This window comes from Canis lupus, chromosome 8 (assembly GCF_011100685.1).
Source record: "Canis lupus familiaris isolate Mischka breed German Shepherd chromosome 8, alternate assembly UU_Cfam_GSD_1.0, whole genome shotgun sequence".
In the NCBI taxonomy this organism is placed as follows: domain Eukaryota; kingdom Metazoa; phylum Chordata; class Mammalia; order Carnivora; family Canidae; genus Canis; species Canis lupus.
The window spans coordinates 1679263-1697923 of NC_049229.1; the positions used below are offsets into that span (position 1 = coordinate 1679263).

The 18661-nt window shown below is 55.6% G+C and overlaps 1 protein-coding gene across 3 annotated transcripts in view; it reads left to right on the top strand.

Moving 5' to 3' along the window:
* Positions 1-18661, top strand: part of SLC24A4 (solute carrier family 24 member 4) — a 168391-nt gene that overhangs the window by 94063 nt on the left and 55667 nt on the right. For all 3 annotated transcript variants that reach the window (XM_038544121.1, XM_038544120.1, XM_038544122.1), the window contains 5 exons: positions 10038-10114; positions 13136-13210; positions 15022-15106; positions 15533-15636; positions 16407-16481. In XM_038544121.1, coding sequence (XP_038400049.1) covers positions 10038-10114; positions 13136-13210; positions 15022-15106; positions 15533-15636; positions 16407-16481 — 416 coding nt within the window. The remainder of the gene's footprint in view (positions 1-10037; positions 10115-13135; positions 13211-15021; positions 15107-15532; positions 15637-16406; positions 16482-18661) is intronic.

Consider the following 18661-nt stretch of genomic DNA (forward strand, 5'->3'; position numbering starts at 1 on the left):
TGTTGTAATGAATGACCACAAGCTGGGTGACTTAAAACGACAAATTTCTTTCTTCTGATTCTGGAGGCTGGAAGTCTGAGATCAAGGTATCGGCAGGGCTGGTTCCCCCTGGAGGCTCTGGGAAGAATCTGTTCATTCCCCTGGCATCTGGTGGCTGCCAGCAATCCTGCCATTCCCTTGGCTCGTAGGCACATCACTGTGGTCTCCGAGGTCATCATCACAAACCTTTGTTGTGTCTCTGTGTGTCCTGGCCTCCTATAAGGACATCAGTCTATGAGCTGGGGGGCCTTCCTAATCCTGATCTCATGTTAATTTAAATAATTTCATCCACAAAGACCCTATAGACAAGATTATGCCTCCGCCCCCCTCGCCGTGCCACATGCCACCCTCCAGTCCATATGTTGAAGCCCTAACCCAATATGACAATATTTGGAGACAGCACCTTAGTAGGTAGTTAAGCTTAAATGAGGTGATAAGGTGGACCCTTAGAAGTGGGAATAATGCCAGAGCTCACAGTCCGCACATACACAAAGGAGGCCAAATGAGGATACAGCGAGAAGACAATGGTCTCCAAGCTGGGAAGAGGGGCCTGACCACAAACCAACCCTGTGGGCAATTTGATCTTGGACACCCAGCCTCCAGAACTATGAGAAAACAAATTTCTCATCTATGGTGTTTTGTTGTGGCATCCCTAGTAGGGTAATATACCTAATTTATTTTTTCTTTTTTTCTAATTTAAAATCAATTTAAGTAACATAGAGTGTATCGTTAGTTTCAGAGGTAGAACTCAGTGATTCAGCAGTTGCATACAATACGGAGGTCTCATCACATCATTTGCCCTCCTTAACGTCCATCCCCTGGTTACCCCATCACCCACCTCCTTCCTTTCAGAAACCCTCAGTGTTTCCTAGAGTTAGTGTCTCTTATGGTTTGTCTCCCTCTCTGATTTTGTCTTATTTTAAATTTTTTTTCTTTTTTTTTTTTAATTTATTTTTGATAGTCACACAGAGAGAGAGAGAGAGGCAGAGACACAGGCAGAGGGAGAAGCAGGCTCCATGCACCGGGAGCCCGACGTGGGATTCGATCCCGGGTCTCCAGGATCGCGCCCTGGGCCAAAGGCAGGCGCTAAACCGCTGCGCCACCCAGGGATCCCCTTATTTTATTTTTCTTTCCCTTCTCCCATGATCCCATTTTGTTTCTTAAATTCCACATATGAGTGAAATCATATGGTATTGGTCTTTCTCTGACTGACTTATTTTGCTGAGCATAATATCCTCTAGTTCCATCCCACATCATTGCAAGTGGCAAGATTTTGTTCTTTTTGACAGCTGAGTAATATTGCAGTGTGTGTGTGTGTGTGTGTGTGTGTGTGTGTCACATCTTCTTTACCCATTTATCTAACTTCTAAATAAGCTTCCTGGTAGACATGAGTTTTATTTAACCCATTATAGGGAACATATTTAGCTTTCTCTGGCTGGCCTGGAGTTGAAAGTGGGGACAAGCAGTAGGGAAGCTGGCCCTCGCTGACCAAGCCATGACCCTCTGGACCGGTCGTGGTTGGGCTTCTTGGATTGGCTTAATGGAGACACATGGATCAGGGTTCTGTTGTCCTGTATGGTATGGCCATTGTTCATTTGTATATTTGGGCTCTTAATTCTGTTGCTAAGTAACTGTGACGCTGAGTAAAACACTTGATCTCTCTGGACTTTACCTTTTCTCCCCTTTAAAATGGGGAGTGATGTGGCTCTGGTGGACAGGACAAGGATGTTTAGCATCAGGCCAGGGAAGGAGGTATGAATGGCAGCTTAGATTGATTGGTTGGCTTAGATTTTGCCCCTGTGATTTTGATAATCCCATGCCCTGTCCCAGGTAAAAGACAACTGGGCCAGGTAGCATCTAGAGCCTCTTCCAGCCCTAAAATTCCATGGTGGTTGCTCCTGGAGAGAGTAATCCTGCAGCTAGATCTTCTGATCATATTTTATTTTTCCTGGTGCATAATTTCTTTTGGAATATGCTGGGGGGTGGGGGAAGATAGGATTTTAAACTCCTTTTCATGTTGTTTAGGCCAATGATTTAATTATTTTTGCTTCTGTTTGAGACATGAGAGTGATGGTATAAAACCTAGACATTTCAACTATTGCCCATGAAAGGTATAAAATTCTTAGTAAAGTTATTTTAAACCAGAAAATTGAGGGAAAATCACGATTTTTTTGCTTTTGGTTTCTGGCACTTGGTGGTTTCTAAAACACAGAAGTTGAAATGATGGAAGTTTGAAGCTATTTAAATTGCTTCTCAGCCTTACAGTCTAGCTTACATAGTTTCAGAATAAACGTCAGGGCTTAGAACATGGGGCTATTTTTAACCAAGGTTAAAAGCAGAGAGAGAATGGCGTGTTTTGAGGCAATTTTTTTCTGTTTTGAAAAATTCACTTCGCAGTTTATATTCCCTAAAGAGAATCGACTAATTGAAAGGTTGAAGAAAGATCAGCATCTAATGGAGGCACATCTCTGTCAAACACTTTCCTTATGGGAAAGGTCATGGCTCAGCATCCAAGCAGTGCTTTGGAAGCTCAGAGCTGAGAAAGCAGGGCTGGCCAGCCCATCTCTTGGACATCTTTTGGGCAGAGCTCATTCTAGCAACTCTTGAGTTCGTGTCAGAAGGACGGTTGATGACCAAATACTCATTCACTCCCTGGATGGTTCCTGAACACCCCCGTTGTTCCGGAACCCAGCAGCTCACAAGCTTGTCCAGAGCAGAGCCAGCGTGGGAGGGCAGGTGGCAGGAGCTGATGAGAGATTGTCAGGGCCACACTATGTGGGTTTGAGCATTGATCCTAAGAGCAAGTGGGAACCATCGAAGGGTTTCAGGCCATCCACGCATGTGGAGGAGCTGGACTGGCTGCGTGTGGAACCCAGAAAGGGGCAGATCAAGAGAAGACACGAGGAGGCTGGTGGAGATGGTGGGGGGGTGGACTCTAGCCGTGTAGGAAGTGAAATTACCAGGATGCTGTGGAGCATTGGCTAAAAGGGGGTGGAGGTATCAGCATTCAGCATGGGAAACAGAAGCCATTCTCCATGTTTTAAACAGAAAGGAATTTGATTCAGGGAACTATGTGTTTACAAAATTACAAGAAGGACTAAAGGAACTGGAGCTGGAAATAGGATGATCGAATTCAAAGATGATTTGTGGGGGATTAAGGGAGTGGTGGCTGTTGCCAGGAAGCCTCTCGGCACTTCCATCTTTGTAACCTGGGCTGGCAGAGGCAAACCTCTCTGCCTCTTTTCTTCCCTCCCAATCCCTTAGGTTGGCAGAGTCCCCCCGTCATTCAGAACCCTAGCTTCAAGGTCATCCAGACTACACAAAACAGGGAATAGGGCTGGTGCCTGTGCAGTGCACAGCCTCATGCACTGTATGTAGTGTCCCCGATGGGAAGGCTCACGGAAGGAGGTTGAATTGGAAGCTGGTTGTTAGTTGGCCCTGTCCACCTGTTACAGAGCATGGAAGGAGGATGGACCAGCACCAGGATTTCTTTCATGTAGATCAACATGGATGGTGAACTGCTCACCAGGGACAGGTGTAAGGTACTTATAGGATGGTGATGCTTAAGGTGTGATGTTCAGTTGGTAGCTGGGCGTGTCAGGTCTTGAGGCCTGGGATTGGCATCTGGGAGAAGCCTGCAGGGATGAGGAAGTCAGAGCCATGATCACCTGGGGAAGGTGTGTACATGGGGAGAGAAGAGGGCTCAAGGAAGAGCTCCAAGAACCACAGTATTTGGGGCACCATGGAGCGGGGTCCTCTAGAGGACGCTGGGCAAGTGAGGAGGTGGGGGAGTCAAAGGAGCTAATAAGCAGAAACATTGAGTGGAGGTGGGACCATCCTCCAGTGTGGGTGGATCCTGGTGCATTTTGTCAAGTGAAAGAAGCCAGACCACGGGGTTAGAGGAACCAGGAGGGAGGGCTGCGCGCTGTATGACCCCACTGAGGCGACATTCTGAGAAAGGCTATCTGTAGGGAGGGAAACACCCCAGCGGTTGCCAGGAGCTGGGCTGTGGCGGGGGGGGGGGTGGGGTGTGTGTCAACGACAGAAAGTCAACGCAAGGGAATTTGGGCTGATGGAAGTCTGCCCCTCAGGGTGTGGTGGTAGAGCTCAAGACCCATGGAGTGCATGCCCCAGAGTGAATTCTGTGTGCAACATGGGCCAGTGGGTGCATAGATCATTCATTCATTCATTCATATGTTCATACGTCCATAAATAGTGATCGGTTGTACAAAAGGTTTCAAGTAGATCGAAATAGGTCAAGTGGGTCCACTTCCCTGGACCCATGGAGTGACAGACAAGACCTCTGCAGGGGCAGGTCATGCACTACCAGGGCTGGCCTGCAGCATGCCGTGTGCAGGCTTCTTTTTAAGAGCATGACTCCTTGCCTGGCCCTTAGAGCCTGTCCGTGGGTGAAGGACATCTCAGTCCCCTTGTGCACCTGTCGCAGGTAGAATGCTCTGGTGATGAGCCTGGTGTGGACTAGGGTCCTGCCTGGCCTTCCTCTCCTCACCTGGGCCAAACCCTGGTTGTGTGACTGACGGGAAATCTAGCTTCTCAGATCCCCCACTTTCTCATCAAGAAAATGAAGATATGCCTTCTCAGGACTGGTGTGGCAGATGGGAGGGCCTTGGAAGGCTTGTAACGCAGCCTTGGGAACTCGACGTCGGTGCCCAGCTCTCCATGGACTTGCTGCCTGTGCTCCCCGCCCACCGCCCGTCAGTAACCCGCCAGGCTTGGCTCACTTCCCACCATCCCTGCAAGCTGCCCACTGTCTCCCAGTCGTTTGTTTACCCCTGCCCCTGCCCCTTTATGGGTACACTTGCAAGGCTCAGTACATGCGCTTGCCTGGCGCATGGTGATGCTCAAGGGCTTTGTTGACCTGTACGCACTCAGGATCAGGGGATGGGCCGTCTCGACCACCTGCCTCTTTCTGGATATCTCTGGCCCTCTCTGAAAGTCAAGTCACCCTCCAGGATGAGGAGCAGCCGGGCCCACAGGTGCATCGGGATCCCATCTGCCCTTTCCCAGAAGGTCCCACACCAATGAGCACGTACTTGCTGAACAAATTAATACATTCTGAAAACAAGCAGCAGTGTTGGCAAAAGTACAGAGCCTTGGGAGGGAATACTCTAGCCCGGGGTTTCTGAAATATAATGGCATCATCCAGGTACATTCATCAACAAAGAAGGGCAGGTATGCCTGGGGGGCCTCGTTTATAGGGTTAGCTGGGTAGCTGGTGGTGGCGAGGGGGGTCACACACATCTTTGTCCCCAGGGGCCTTACAGTTTCCCCCTGATGTTCAGAAAGGCACTTGGTGGGAAAGGACACCCTCCCCCAGCTCCTACCGGCCTTGTACACCATGGGGGTGGGCGGGGATGTGGGGAACAGATGCCAACACCTGAGGCATAAGGGTGTCCAGAACCAAAGGTAATGGAGAAGCCAGTTCTGGGCACCAGAGTCCAAAGGAGATAATCCTAACAGGGTGGTGGGCAGAAGCTGCTGGGTTTTTGGCAGCTTCCCCTTCCTGCCTGTTCCTCGGGCCCCCGCTCCCACCACCCAGAGTCAGGGTGCTGGCATCATCCCTGGTTTCCAGAGCAGGGCTCTACCTGCACACACATCGCTTCCCTTTCCCCACACCCACCCCTGCCAGATTCCTGTAGCTTAAAGGCTTAGGCATCACCTCCAAAGCCATGTGTGCCTGCCCTCTTGATTCCCTCCTGCTCCCTGGTGGAGATTTGAGCAGGTGGGGCTGCTCGGTGCCCACCCCCCCACCCCCCACAGATATGCAAGCATCCTGTGCTTGAACATGACTGGGGTGGGGTTGCTGATCCCAGCAAGTCCAGGAGGAGGGTTTTCTCAGGAAGTGGGATTCAGCAGCACCGGCACCCTGATCCTGGTGTGGGGGCCCTGATCCCCTGCTCTTCCCCACTCAGCTGGTTCGGTCTTTCCTCTTGCTTTTTCACAAACCCGGGCCTCATCCTGTGGAACCATGGAGACAGACTTGGGTCAGGGCAGAGCCTGTAAGTTACCCGCCATGGGTGACAGGTGCCTACTGGGTGGAGCTGCTCATGGTGTGACCCTCCCGGCAGCCTGGTGGGCAGGTGCGGTGGTGAGACCCCCACTGCGCAGTGAGGGAGTGGCCCTGAATAGTCAGCAACTTGCTGAGGCCGAACAAGCAATAACTGAAGGGCAGAAACCCTTCCTGAGACCTGCTGTCCACTTCCAGAGCCCGTGACCCCAGCGGCTGCTGGAGACAGAGCTGGGATAGACAGAGTTCCTGCCTCGCAGGCTCCATGGCCCATCTGCACCCCAGAGGCCTATTTCTGGAAGATATGAGTCCTAAACCGGGGAGCAGACTGGTCCCAGCCACCAGTTGTGACCGGGGAGGGCAGGCTGACCGTCCACCTGCTTGCAGCCTCATGCAGGTTCTCCCACCACGTGTGTCCTGGGTGATCCCCAAGAACAGGGAAGGACAGACTCAGTCAGGGCCCCACAAGTATGGGTAGCTGCATCAGGACTGCAATTCAGGTGTCCCCTCCCACTTCACTTGAGATTTCCCTCCGTGCTAGATGCAGCCCCCAACCCCAGGTAAGGAACTCGGGGTCCCCCCAGGAGTCCTGGCTCATATGGCTGGGACCCCCACACCGGTCACTCTCCCCTCCGAGCATCAGCTGGGACCAGGGAGGGACACTGACGGCTGTGGGGCCTTTATCATGGGGTCAGAACATGTCCAGAGGACCTGGAGGGTCCGGACAGCTGTGTATCACGAGTGGCTGGAGGCTCTGCTGGTCATTGTGTCTGCACACCACAGTTCTGGCAGGGACGGCACGGCCTTCCCTCAGCCACCGGCCAGCTTGCATGTGGGCGGCGGAGCAAGCCAGGCCCTGTTCCTACCATGGACACAGCCACTTGTAACCCGTGTGTCCCCTGCTGGAGCCCAGACACGGCGTCCGCGCAGCAGAAAGACACATTGCTTTATTCTAGTTTTTGAAGAATTCCTGGGATTGAATAAATCAGCAGCTCTCAGCACATTAACTCAGAGAATCAGGAACTGTCTCGAATTTTCACAGCAGAAACGTCTACTGATCCGCGCTGACACAGCCCAGGCCATGACGTTTCTCCTGGAAAGAGATGCTCCCGGCCACAGGAATGCCAAGCCCCTTCCTCTGATAACCATCCCCGAGCTGACAGGCTGGGGAAGCAGACCTCCCCCTTGACATGACAGCAGCAGTTCTGTTCAAGAATTTTGATTATGAGGGGAAAAATGAGTGAAAGAATCTGTATTTCATTAAAGGCTGCAGGTTTTAGAGTGGGACCATTTTCTGGGTGTCCGGGGAGCCGGTGTTTTCCATGTCTTGTGGGAGACTCTGAGAAAAGATTTTCACAGAAGAGAGAAATCAAGACTTTCAGAGCCTAAGGCCAAATTGCATTTACAGAGAAGGGATTTTTGTCGTGAAAGTTCTGTGCAGCTTTACGGAGCACGTGGCACGAAGCTGGCATCCTTCGGGGTTTAAGTGGGTACTGAGGGGACTGAGAGCATTCCGATGGGACGGGAAGGTGTGGGTGGGCATTTGTATCAGTACTTACCATCTTTTGATTCAGTCAACTGCTAAAGTGTTCTGGGAACCCGCTTTGTGCCAGGCCTGGCTCAGGTGCAGAGAAGGGGATTCAGGACAAGGGGCATCCCCGCCTTCTGGAAGCTTCCAGCCCTGCTGGGGAAGATGTGGGGCTGCGGGAGTGTCCAGCCCAGGACCTGCACACATGATATTCACCAGCTGCTCACCCACTGGCCATCGGTCCCCTTGGATGGGGCAGTAGGGCGGAGGAGTTACTCCTTCGTCACCTGAAACCCTTCTGAGCCCCAAGAGGCACATTAGTTGCTCAGATCCCTTGGGAGGGTCAAGGCAGTGCCCCGAAGGCTGGATATCTGATTCCCTGAAGCAGCAAGTTCTTGGATCACGGGCTGCCCACCACCCAGGATGATGAGAGCCCATGACAAGAAGAGGGGCCCACTGCAGTGGGGGTTGTGGCACGGTGACTCGGTGACCCCAGATGGCAGTGTGTGGTAGACGCATACCTGAATCTGATGGGGTGTGAGGGCCAGGGGCCAAGGGCACAGGGACCGCTGCTCTCAGCCCTCGTTCCCTCCGCTGCTGTGCCTCAGCTGAGGGTCCCGCTGCAGGACTCCCAGAGCCTCAGCCGCGGCAATCGTGGCCCGTGGTAGGGGGATGTGGGGGTACATAGCTGATAACCACAGCAGTCTCCTCCTCGTGCCTGCACTGCCATCCCCAGCCCGGTGTCGCTGGACCTCCCTGGGGTCTTGGCTTCCCCATGTGGAGGGACAGATCTACCGTGGGGGAGGTGGGGAGGAGGGGCCGGGGGCCTTGCACCGCTGGGGGGTGGGCCAGGCTCAGACAGGACCCCCGTGGGAGAGGACGCTTCTGGGCTCTGGCCTGGATGCAGCAAGGCAGCCCTGTGCCAGGATCCTGAGGGGCACCTCTGACATTCCCGTGGGCCCCATGTGTGTAGAACGTATTGTTAGAAGCAGCTTCCCTGCTTTACCAGAGGTGCGACCAAGGGCTCAAGGGCTGTCCCTGCAGACATCCGAGGCAGGATCTGAACCTGGCCGGGACCACAGCGAGCTCCCAGCCTCAGCCCGTGGGAGGGACGGCATTTCCCCACGGCACCGTGGTGGGGGAAGCCACTTGGGACCCGTGTGGGAATGCTATCAGTGTCCTCCGAGACCATGAGGAGCATCCCCTGACTTCTCTCCTTGGCCTCTCTAAACTTCTCTCTACTTTCTTTTCCCAGTAGCCTCTTTTTTGAGCTGTGACTCGCAGACTGTGCACGGTCTGCACGGTCAACGAACTGCACGGTTTACCTGTGCAGTTTAAGATACCCAGCTGATGGGATCCCTGGGTGGCTCAGCGGTTTAGCGCCTGCCTTTGGCCCAGGGCACGATCCTGGGGTCCTGGGATTGAGTCCCACGTTGGGCTCCCGGCATGGAGCCTGCTTCTCCCTCTGCCTGTGTCTCTGCCTCTCTCTCTCTTTCTATGTCTATCATAAATAAATGAATACATCTTAAAAAAAAAAAAAAGGATACCTAGCTGATGGCCTACAGCATGTCCACCCTGTGCAGACATCACCACGGTTGTAGAACCATTTCATTTACCCCCAAAGAAACCGTGCTGCGCCCTCCCACATCACCCCCAGGCCTCCGGGCCACCAGGCCTCCAGCCCTGGGCAGCCGCTTGCCTGCCTCTGTCTTGTGTGATTCGCCCGTTAGGGACTTTTATATTAATGGGGCCTTACAATGTGCAGCCCTGCGGAACTGGTCCTCTCAGCGCCGTGTTTTCAGGGTTGGTCCACGCCGTAGCACATGTCAGTGCTTTGCTTGCTTTTTATTGCCAAACGTTCCTGTATATGGAAAGACCATGTTTTACTGATCCATTCACTAGCTTTAGGTGTGTGGGTTGTTTCTATGTTTAGCCTCTGTGTGTCGTCCCGCTATGAACATTCTCACATGCGAGGTCTGAGTGGTCGTGTTCTCGTTTCTCTTGGGATCTCTGTGTCATGTTAGTGACCGCATGTTTAACCTTTTGGGGAACTGCCGGACTGTGTCCCCTGGGGTGGGGGGGTACCCAGCCAGGGAGGAGGGCTCCCACTTGTCCGTGTCCTTGCTGGTAACGCTGGTGAGCATCTGTCACTGCTGTCCTAATGGGTAGGAAGTGTTTCGTGCTTAAAAAACACTGCAAGGGACGCGTGAAACTGGGCCATCCTAGTTTCTGAGGATGTCGGTGGCTAATCCAGCGTTCGGCAGCGTTTTCTGAAGAGTGCAGGTGAGCTGAGCACAAAGGCACTGCAGCTGGCCAGCCCCCTGCCAGGGTTGCCCACAGCCGGCAGGCTCCCTGGTCCCATGGGGAACTGTCACGCTGCATGCAAGGCCCGCAGGAGGCCTGCTGACCACTGACACCTTGCCGTGTCTTCTTGTCTTCCAGCGATTCATGAGTTCCCCACGGACCTGTTCTCCAACAAGGAGCGACAGCATGGAGCTGTCCTGCTGCATATCCTCGGTGTAAGTGGGCCTGGTGGGTGGGGTGACCCCAAGCTGCCGGCGGGGGCCACAGCGTGACAAAGCTGTGCCATCTTTGTAGGGGAGGACCTAGGAGGGCCAGTACAGGGCCCATTTTAACCACAAAAAAGCCCCCAAAAAAACAGAATCCTAGGTGTTGGAGGACGTGCTCAGTGTTGCATGGCTAATCACCCCAGAGCCGAGACAAGATCTCAGATCTCCTTGTGCCTCATTTTCTGCTTTTGTGAAGCAGACGGCATCTTCCCCGAGTGTGAACACGCGAGAGCATGAACAAAGCACACCAGGTGTTGCACAGCCCGAGAGAAGGGCTCTGTGCACGCTCACTGTCGTGATTCCCATGATGCCGCCACTGCCACGTCTCAGCACCATGACATGCTTCTACCTTAACCGTGGTGCGCTGCCTCTTGGGCTTCCCCGTGTCCCTGGGTGAGCCTTGATGGTGGAAGTGGGGTCCAGATAACGATTCAAAAAGGAGTCGCAGGTCCAGACCTGAATTACGGGTAGAAGTCCTCGCCAGCAAACTGAGCCTGAAGCCACTGCCTGGTCTTTACCAATCAAGCCTTATGGGAACGCAGCCATTCCCAGCGTCTCTGCGTCATCATGCTTCCATCAGAGTAGGCGTAACACAGGTCATGTGATCCACAAACCCAATACCATGTCCCATCTGTCCCTGGGCGGAAGACTTTCGCCAGCCCTGTGGTGTCGTGTGCAGAGGCAAAAGTGCTCACGATTTGCTTGTCTACTGGGGACACAGTGAATCGCCCTCTAATCAGGGTCTCCAACCGCCTGGCCCCTCCGGCCCCTCGAGAGCCCTGCTGGGGTTAGTCTCCGCAAGAGAGAATCAGAAAGCCAAAGCTGGGCCCGTGGCAGAGGTGGTGGCTTCCTGAGGATGAGCAATGAGTGAGGCTGCCACAAACATGATAAACCACTGACGAAGTGAAGATGGGGGGCCAACCCCGGGTGACAGGCCCCTGCATCCCAGCGGAGGGGCTGGTCTTCCTGGCATTGCTGGCTTTCCCTTGCACTCCTCTTTCAGTAAGAGGCCATGGGTGTGGCGGGTTGGGACCCCCCCCTTCTGCTGCTCCCACTTCAGAGTTGTGGCGTCACTAAGATGAGACCTCATGTCGGGAACCTGAGAGTCCCTCGGGAGTTGTGCAGGGACTGTAGCCGACCTATGGCCACAGGGGCCCAACTAGCCCACCTCCCAGGCTTATAAGTAAAGTCTTATTGGCACTCAGCCACGCGCTACAATCCCTCGTCCAGCAGCAGAGCCCTCGCAACAGGGCCTGTGTGACCGACTGGTCGACACTGAAATATGTACTTTCCGATCATTCAGAACAGCTTTACTGACCCTTCCCCCTTTTTTTAAATTTTTTTTATCCATGAGAGACACACAGAGAGAGGCAGAGACACAGGTAGAGGGAGAAGCAGGCTCCCTGCAGGGACCCCGATGTGGGACTCGATCCTAGGACCCCAGGGTCACACCTTGAGCACCCCTGACCCTGTTCTTTAAGAGCAAGCCAAGGCCTGGGCCTGGCAGCAGGTTCCTATGTGCAGCCCTGGGAGGCCCATGGAGCTGCCCGGCTCTGAGCGCGGGGCCATCCTGGCCCGTTTTCTGAGGTGTGTCCGGGGTATCAGGGAGCCGCGGCCTCGCAGATGTCCCTCCACCTGGGAGATGGCATCGGGGGCGTTTCTGGGTGAGAACCCAAGTCTGCATCCTTGAGATGCCCATCGCGGGCTCTGTCTCCTGTGCTGTCTCCTTGGCCCGTGATCCCTGGTGTTGGTCCCGCCCCCAAGACAGCGAGTTGGACCCAGGGCCCGCGGGGACTGCAGTGCCCCCCACTGCCTCAGAGGCCGTGGCCACAGCTGGTGCAGCTCCCAGGTGATGTGGTCACCACTAATTCATGTGCCCTTCCCACCACCTCACAGTTGTTTTTCCTGAAGCAGCCCAGCCTTGCCCATTCTTGTGAACAGTGTCCATGTCACCTTGTCTTTAAAGATAGGAATGCTTCCCTTGGCGTTTAGCACAAAGTTCCTCACCTCCTGTCCACGGGGCCTGGTCCCTGCAACCTCACCTCCTCTGTTTTCCACTTCCATCCCACTCTGCTCCAACCTGCCTTGTCGACCATGTTCTTCTCACGTACATCAAGCATATGCCTACCTCAGGACCTTTGCACTTGCCTTTTCCCAACAGTTATACTTTATTTTTGCCTATTTGTCCCACTAAGGTCAGTTACGGGAGGCAGAGGCATTTCCTGGCAAGGTAGCCATGTATCCATGATGCCTAGGATGGCTCCTGGCCCGTCAGATGAGCTCAGGGAAGCCATGTTGGATGCACAGGACACAATGGGGTCTGTCTGTAAAACCGTTTGAAAACTAGCAATCTGCTCTTACTGGGTCACCAAGCAGATGAAGAGCCTGAGACCTGGATGCGTAACGTATCCCAAGTCCTGTGGCAAACAAATCCCCGAGTCACACTGGAGTCTGGGTTTGTTTCCGGAGCCCCCGCGAGGGCGGCTGCTATACCCTGACCTCTGCCAACATGGTGGCAGCCTGGGACCTGTGGGCCCTCCTAGCGGCCATTGGCTCCAGGCAGGGTGGCCGTCGGTAGGAAGGACATGCGCCCCCAGTGAAGGTGAGGGGGTAAGGTCGGGCTCGTTACTTCAGGCCTGTGGTGCTGATTCCACGTGCTCCCCTCGGCCCTGAGGGCCACCGTTGCCTCTGGAGAGCTCTGGGGCCGGAAGACCGCTGCTGCTTAGAGATGCAAGGAAGGAACCCGAGACCCTGCGGCCTGAGTTCTCTTCCCCCTGTGCTGCCGGCATGTCCTGTCCCCTCCCTGGGACTCAGTTTCTCCATCTGCTAGTAAGGGCGCTGAGGGAGCATGTCTCTGTGGCGCTAGAACCTTCCTCAGCGTGTCTCTGTCCGTGAGGCCCCAGGTGTGGGGCATGACGGCCGCCTAGCAGCAGGTGCCTTTGCTCACAATCTTCCCCGTTTCCTCTGCAGGCTCTGTACATGTTCTACGCCTTGGCCATAGTGTGCGATGACTTTTTTGTGCCGTCTCTAGAGAAGATCTGTGAGGTACGCAGAGCAGGCTGGGCAGGGCGGGCGCCAGGGCGATCAGGCGATCAGGACAAGGGCACGGTGGTGCCGGCCGGGCGGCGAGACCGCAGGGAAGCCTGGAAACCACCCCCCAGCTCTGTCCCTGTGACGTCTCCATGCTGCCCCAGGCCGTGTTGCAGTGACACCTGCAGCAGCTTCTGAGGACAGGTGCTTCCCTGCTGCTGAGCCCAGAACCGGGACTTTCTGACCTGGGCTTCTGAAGAGCAAGTACATGACACGGAGGGTGTGCGGAGGCCTCCCCCGGCTGCCCCTTGCTCACCCGTGCACCCCCCCACCCTGACCAGGCTGTGGGTCAGGGAACATGTTAAGCCAGAGAAGGAGCGTGAGGAGAGGATCAGGAAATGGCCTGGGATGTTGGGGCAGGAGGCGCCCCCTCAGTGCCCTGGAGCAGCATTCTGAGGGTGAGCAGAGGCGGCCCCCGGGAAAATCACAGTCAGCTGGACCTTAGGGGTCGTGCCCTGGGGTCATGCGCTGACATGAGAACCTAGGGGGACCGCAGCCAAGGGGTTGGGCATCCTGCCTTTCTGGGGGTGACTCAGGCCTGTGGAAGATGGGTGACCAGTGGCACAGGACAACCCCCAGTGAATGTGCCCTATAGGTCACCTGTGTCCGTGAGGACACAGAGGTGGGCGAGGGGGATGGTCCTGTAGCACTAAGGGCAAATCCAGTATGAGGGAATCCATAAAAGCCATTAAAGGACTGAAGGGCCAAGAAGAGGGACAGAATGTCTGCTGGGGAGAAGCCTGGGAGGGCTTCATGGAGAAGGTGGTATTCGGTCCAAACTTCTGAAGTGGAAAGGATTTCTCCACACAAGGAGGGAAAGGAAGGGCATTCCAGGAGGAAGGAATGGCCCCGGCAAGGGCAGGACAGGACACAGCTGGATGTGTTCTGCTGGAAGGTGATGCAGATGCTTCGATGGTGCAGCATCTCCTGTAAGGTGAGGTGGGGGTCAGTGCTTGACAGAAGCCTGGAGCTCCAACCCCTTGGATGGACCCCTCAAAGCAGAATCAGCAGGGAGGCTGTGCTCACCCCGGGCTGCCTGAGGCCCAGGGAGGCCGAGCCCTGTCCGGAGGCCTTTGCGTTTCACGGGGTGGGCATGTGCAGGCTGCCACTCGGGGAGACCCAGAATGTCCGTGGTTCCTTCAGCATCCAAGGCCCCCAGCGCTACATTCCTGATGCAAGGACAGGCCTCTGCGGCCAGAGCATGGCCTTGCCGAGCATCCCTCATGCTGCCTCATGCCCAGGGACTGGGCATCTGGGTCCTTGTCTCCGTGAGCCTCCAGCCCTCAGGCCTCCATGCACAAGGCCTTCCAGAACACAAGAGCCACCCTGTGTGGGGGGACGTCCTGCTGCCCGTTTGTGTGGGAGTGTACATGGCACCCACGGTCCACGTGGACAGTGGTGGCGGCCCCCACCCAGCACTGCTGCGGACCAGACTCCGAGGCCGACTGTCCAGGGTGAAAAGGACCAGCCGTGTACACATCATCCCATGGGGAGGCAATAGGATGGTCCTCAGACTTGTGTTGGGGTCACTGGGAGCCAAGCTTTCACACTTGTCCCAGGGGGAACAGCTGGCTCCCCTCCTAGAAAGGTGACCTCAGGGGCGTGGAGGCTGAGCAGAGGGGACTGGGGTGGGGGAGGCGGACAGGGGACTCGGGCTGAGCGGCCCATGGAGTGGCCAGAGGCCTGTGCTTGGCACAGGGAGGGGACACTGGCTACCGGGTGTCCCCCCATCACAGCCTGAGTGCCTGAGGTCCCTTCTGTTCCAGAGACTCCATCTGAGTGAAGATGTGGCCGGAGCCACCTTCATGGCTGCAGGAAGTTCGACACCCGAGCTCTTCGCCTCTGTTATTGGTAAGAAATCCCACCGGCTGGGGCCGCAGAGGTCCAGGGAGAGCCCAGGTTTGCCACCCCGACCACAAGGGCATGGGTCAGTCCCCACGTTCTCACAGGTAAAGGGAGGGCTGGGGACAGAAAGTGAATCCATGGTTTCCTGCCGCATGTGATGCACCCAAGAGCGGGTGGCACACGGTGATAAGTGATAAAAACGTTCTCAAGTGGGATTGCGGCGACCACACACAAAGCTGTGGCTGTGCTGAAACCCTGGATTATGTCGTTGATGAGGGCGAGTTTCATGGCAGGGGGAGCACCACTCAATGAAGCGTTAGGAAACGGGAGGCGTGGAGCAGCTGGTCCCCGCAGCATGGAAATGTAGGCCTCACAGCAGCCCAGGTCTGAGGCAGAGCAGGCACAGGACGATTCCTGCCTTTCCTGTTGCAGGTGTGTTCATCACCCATGGAGACGTCGGCGTCGGGACCATTGTGGGCTCTGCTGTGTTCAACATCCTGTGTATAATCGGCGTGTGTGGATTATTCGCGGGGCAGGTCAGTGGCTTTCCTCCCCTCATGGGGGGATGTAGGGGTCAGCAGTGGGGGGACCGTGGGCCTCCCTTACCTGCACCCCTAACTGACCGAGGCTCCGTCTGTGAGCCTGGGTCCACGTGGCTACGAGCGTCTGGGGCTGCTCCTGTGTCCAGCGTTGGGGGTCCGAGGGCAGGGCTGGTGTCTGCTCTCTGTCTGAGGGTGGGCTTCTGCTCAGCAGTAGTAGGTAGTGGGGAGGTACCTCCTTGAACCCTGACCCCGAGCTAGATCCTGGACACGTGTGAGGCCTGCATTTGATCTGCTTAGCAAGGAGCATGGAGCTGCCTGTGGCTGACACCCCAGCATCTTCCAGGTCCTCAGGGCCACGGGGGCATTAGTCTCCATCCCTGAGAAGTCAGGCATATGGGCAGCCCCTACATGGCCAAGGGGGGTAGAGGTGGGCCGCTTGCCTGCCACCAGAAGGTTCCCGCATCAGAGGGGGAAGCAGGTGCCTATGGCCTTGACCCTGGGTTCTGCTAGAAACGTGAGATGCTGTGACCACGGAGGAGCAGGGGCAGCTCTGTGTCACCTGCAGATGTCCCTGCTTCCCCAAATACAGCGAAAATCACAGGGTGGCCTTGAGCAGCCCCGGGGGGTTTGTTCCTGGTGCAGTTAGGAGGAGCTCCATGGACACGTCCCTGCTCCCGTAGGGGCCGGGGGCAGTGAGAAGGCCACCCCATACCGGCACCTCTGTGTCCCCAGCCAGCAGCAGCTGACAGCCCTTCATTCGGCAGGTGGTCCGTCTGACATGGTGGGCCGTGTGCCGGGACTCCGTGTACTACACTCTCTCTGTCATCGTGCTCATTGCTGTGAGTTACCCCCCGACCTGGGTGTGGGCACAGACCCCCGCCCATCGCCATCCCCAGCACTGTGACCAGAGAACCCACAGCACCCCGACCACGGGGTGTGCTGACTGCACCATGCAGTCACATTGACCAGTCCCCTCACCACTGCGTCTCCTTGTGCTAACACCCCGGTTATGGAGCAAATCCAGGGACCCCCGCAAATGGAGAAGGCAAAGCATGTGTCATGTGGTCCACACGGTCATGTGCAAGCACTTTGCTTGTCGGGCACCCTCAGGGTTTCACTTAAAGCCCTTTTCCCGAGGATCACAGTTTCTGGATTTACAGCCAAGTGCAGAGCAGGAAAGAGAAGCTGACATGGTGTCCAAGTGGGCAGCCGGGGGACAGGGTGAGAGTCAGAAGGGCTGGGTCTGTTAGTGGGGGAGGTGAGGGGACTTATCCCCATCCCCCCAGGGCCAGGGTGACCTCATGGCCATGACATGGAAGCACCTGACCAGGCTACTGCTGAGCTGAGCGCCGTGCCATCCCTGGGGGGCATTCAGTCCAAGAGGTGGCATGAGGAAGGCCTCACCGGGCAGGTACACAAGGTGTGCCCAGATTTCTGGGATGTGCTCCAGAGGGCCCGTTCTCAGACTGGCAAGACCTAGAGCCAGCCATATAGGACAGTCCCATCCCTTGTATCCCATCTATTGCTGTATAACAAGTATCCCCCAGCGGCTTAGAATAGCGAGCCTTTGTCACTCTTGTTTGCGGATCAGAACCTTGGGGGTGGCTTACTTGGGCCTCTGCTTCAGGGTCTCTCATGCACGTTGGCCGGGCTCCTAGGCCCCCTTGGGTGAGGAGCCCCTTTTGGGGTCCCTCGTGTGGCTGCCGATGGGCCTCTGACCCTTCCTGGCTGGCTGCCCAGCCATGCCGCACACACCACACCAACCGGCTTCCGTGAGAGCGAGGGTAAGGAGGTACCAGCATGGAAGCCACAGTCTGTAGTCTGTGACCTCATCTCAGAGGCGATGACCCATCACTTTTGCCATCTTCTGTGTGTTAGGAGCCAGTCCCTAGGTCTGGGGGCAGTGGCGTGATGTCAGACCGGGACTATGGGAGACCACTGGGGCCCCAGCCTACCTCAACCCCAAAAATGAAAGTTACATATGAGATAAGTTACCTGTACAGTTTCCAAAATTAAAAAATCAACATGGTGCCCAAACTACCAAAGACCAAGATAATTTATGTAAGAGGACACAACTTTCAGCATGTAAGCGTTTTGCACAAAGATGCTACAACACCTGCTGGTGTCATGTGTTGCCCCCTGTATAGAAGATCTCTGAGCCCTAAAACCACTCACACACACTGAGGCCAGATGCTGCGGGCACCTTGGGCCCCATGAATGGGGCCGACGTTGATGACGTGATTTTCCAGAGTTAGGAAACCCTCCTGATAAAATCCCAGGCAGAGCCACGTACAGTTGTCCTTCGATTCCCACGAGAGCCGCCACTCCAGGAAATTAAATATGTACTAAAACCACATAAAAGTACTTTGATTTATAAAATGGGGTTAAGTTCTGGGCCCAGGCCTTCCCTCCCCTCCCTGCCCCACTTGCCTGAATGTTTAACAAGACATTTAAATAAGACGTGTGTCCAGTGTGAACAAACTCTCCTGATACAAGGAGCTCACGTGCCCAGGTGGTCAGTGCCTGGCCTTGGCTGCCTCTCAATGCTGGCAGCCCTCCACTGGGTCATAAAAACTAAAATATCCCCTGTAGATGTCCTCAAGTTCCCTGGGGCCGGGGATGGGGGGCAGGCACTAGGTGCCGCTCTATTGTGGGCACCTTCCTCAGAGCCTGGAGTCTGGGGAGCCTCACAGCCGTGCCTGGCCAGGATGGCCCCCCGCAGCAGCTCCTGTGCGCTGCTCACTGTGGTGGCCAGCAGACAGGCACAGCAGGGCCCCTTAGTCTCCAGCATAGTGGGGAGATACAGCCCTTCCATCTTTCTGCATGCACAGGGCCTGGCTGGGGTGGCCCCAGGATTCCCCCCTGGGTCCACAGGGGCATCAGTTGAGGATGGCATCTGTGCCAGGGATGTGAGGTGTGGTTGTGGGACCAAGTTGGGGCCCCCTGCAGAAACCCTGGTGTCCCCACATCAGCCCTGGCCTCCCTTCAGATGCTGCAAGTGGGTCCTTTGCCCTTGAGA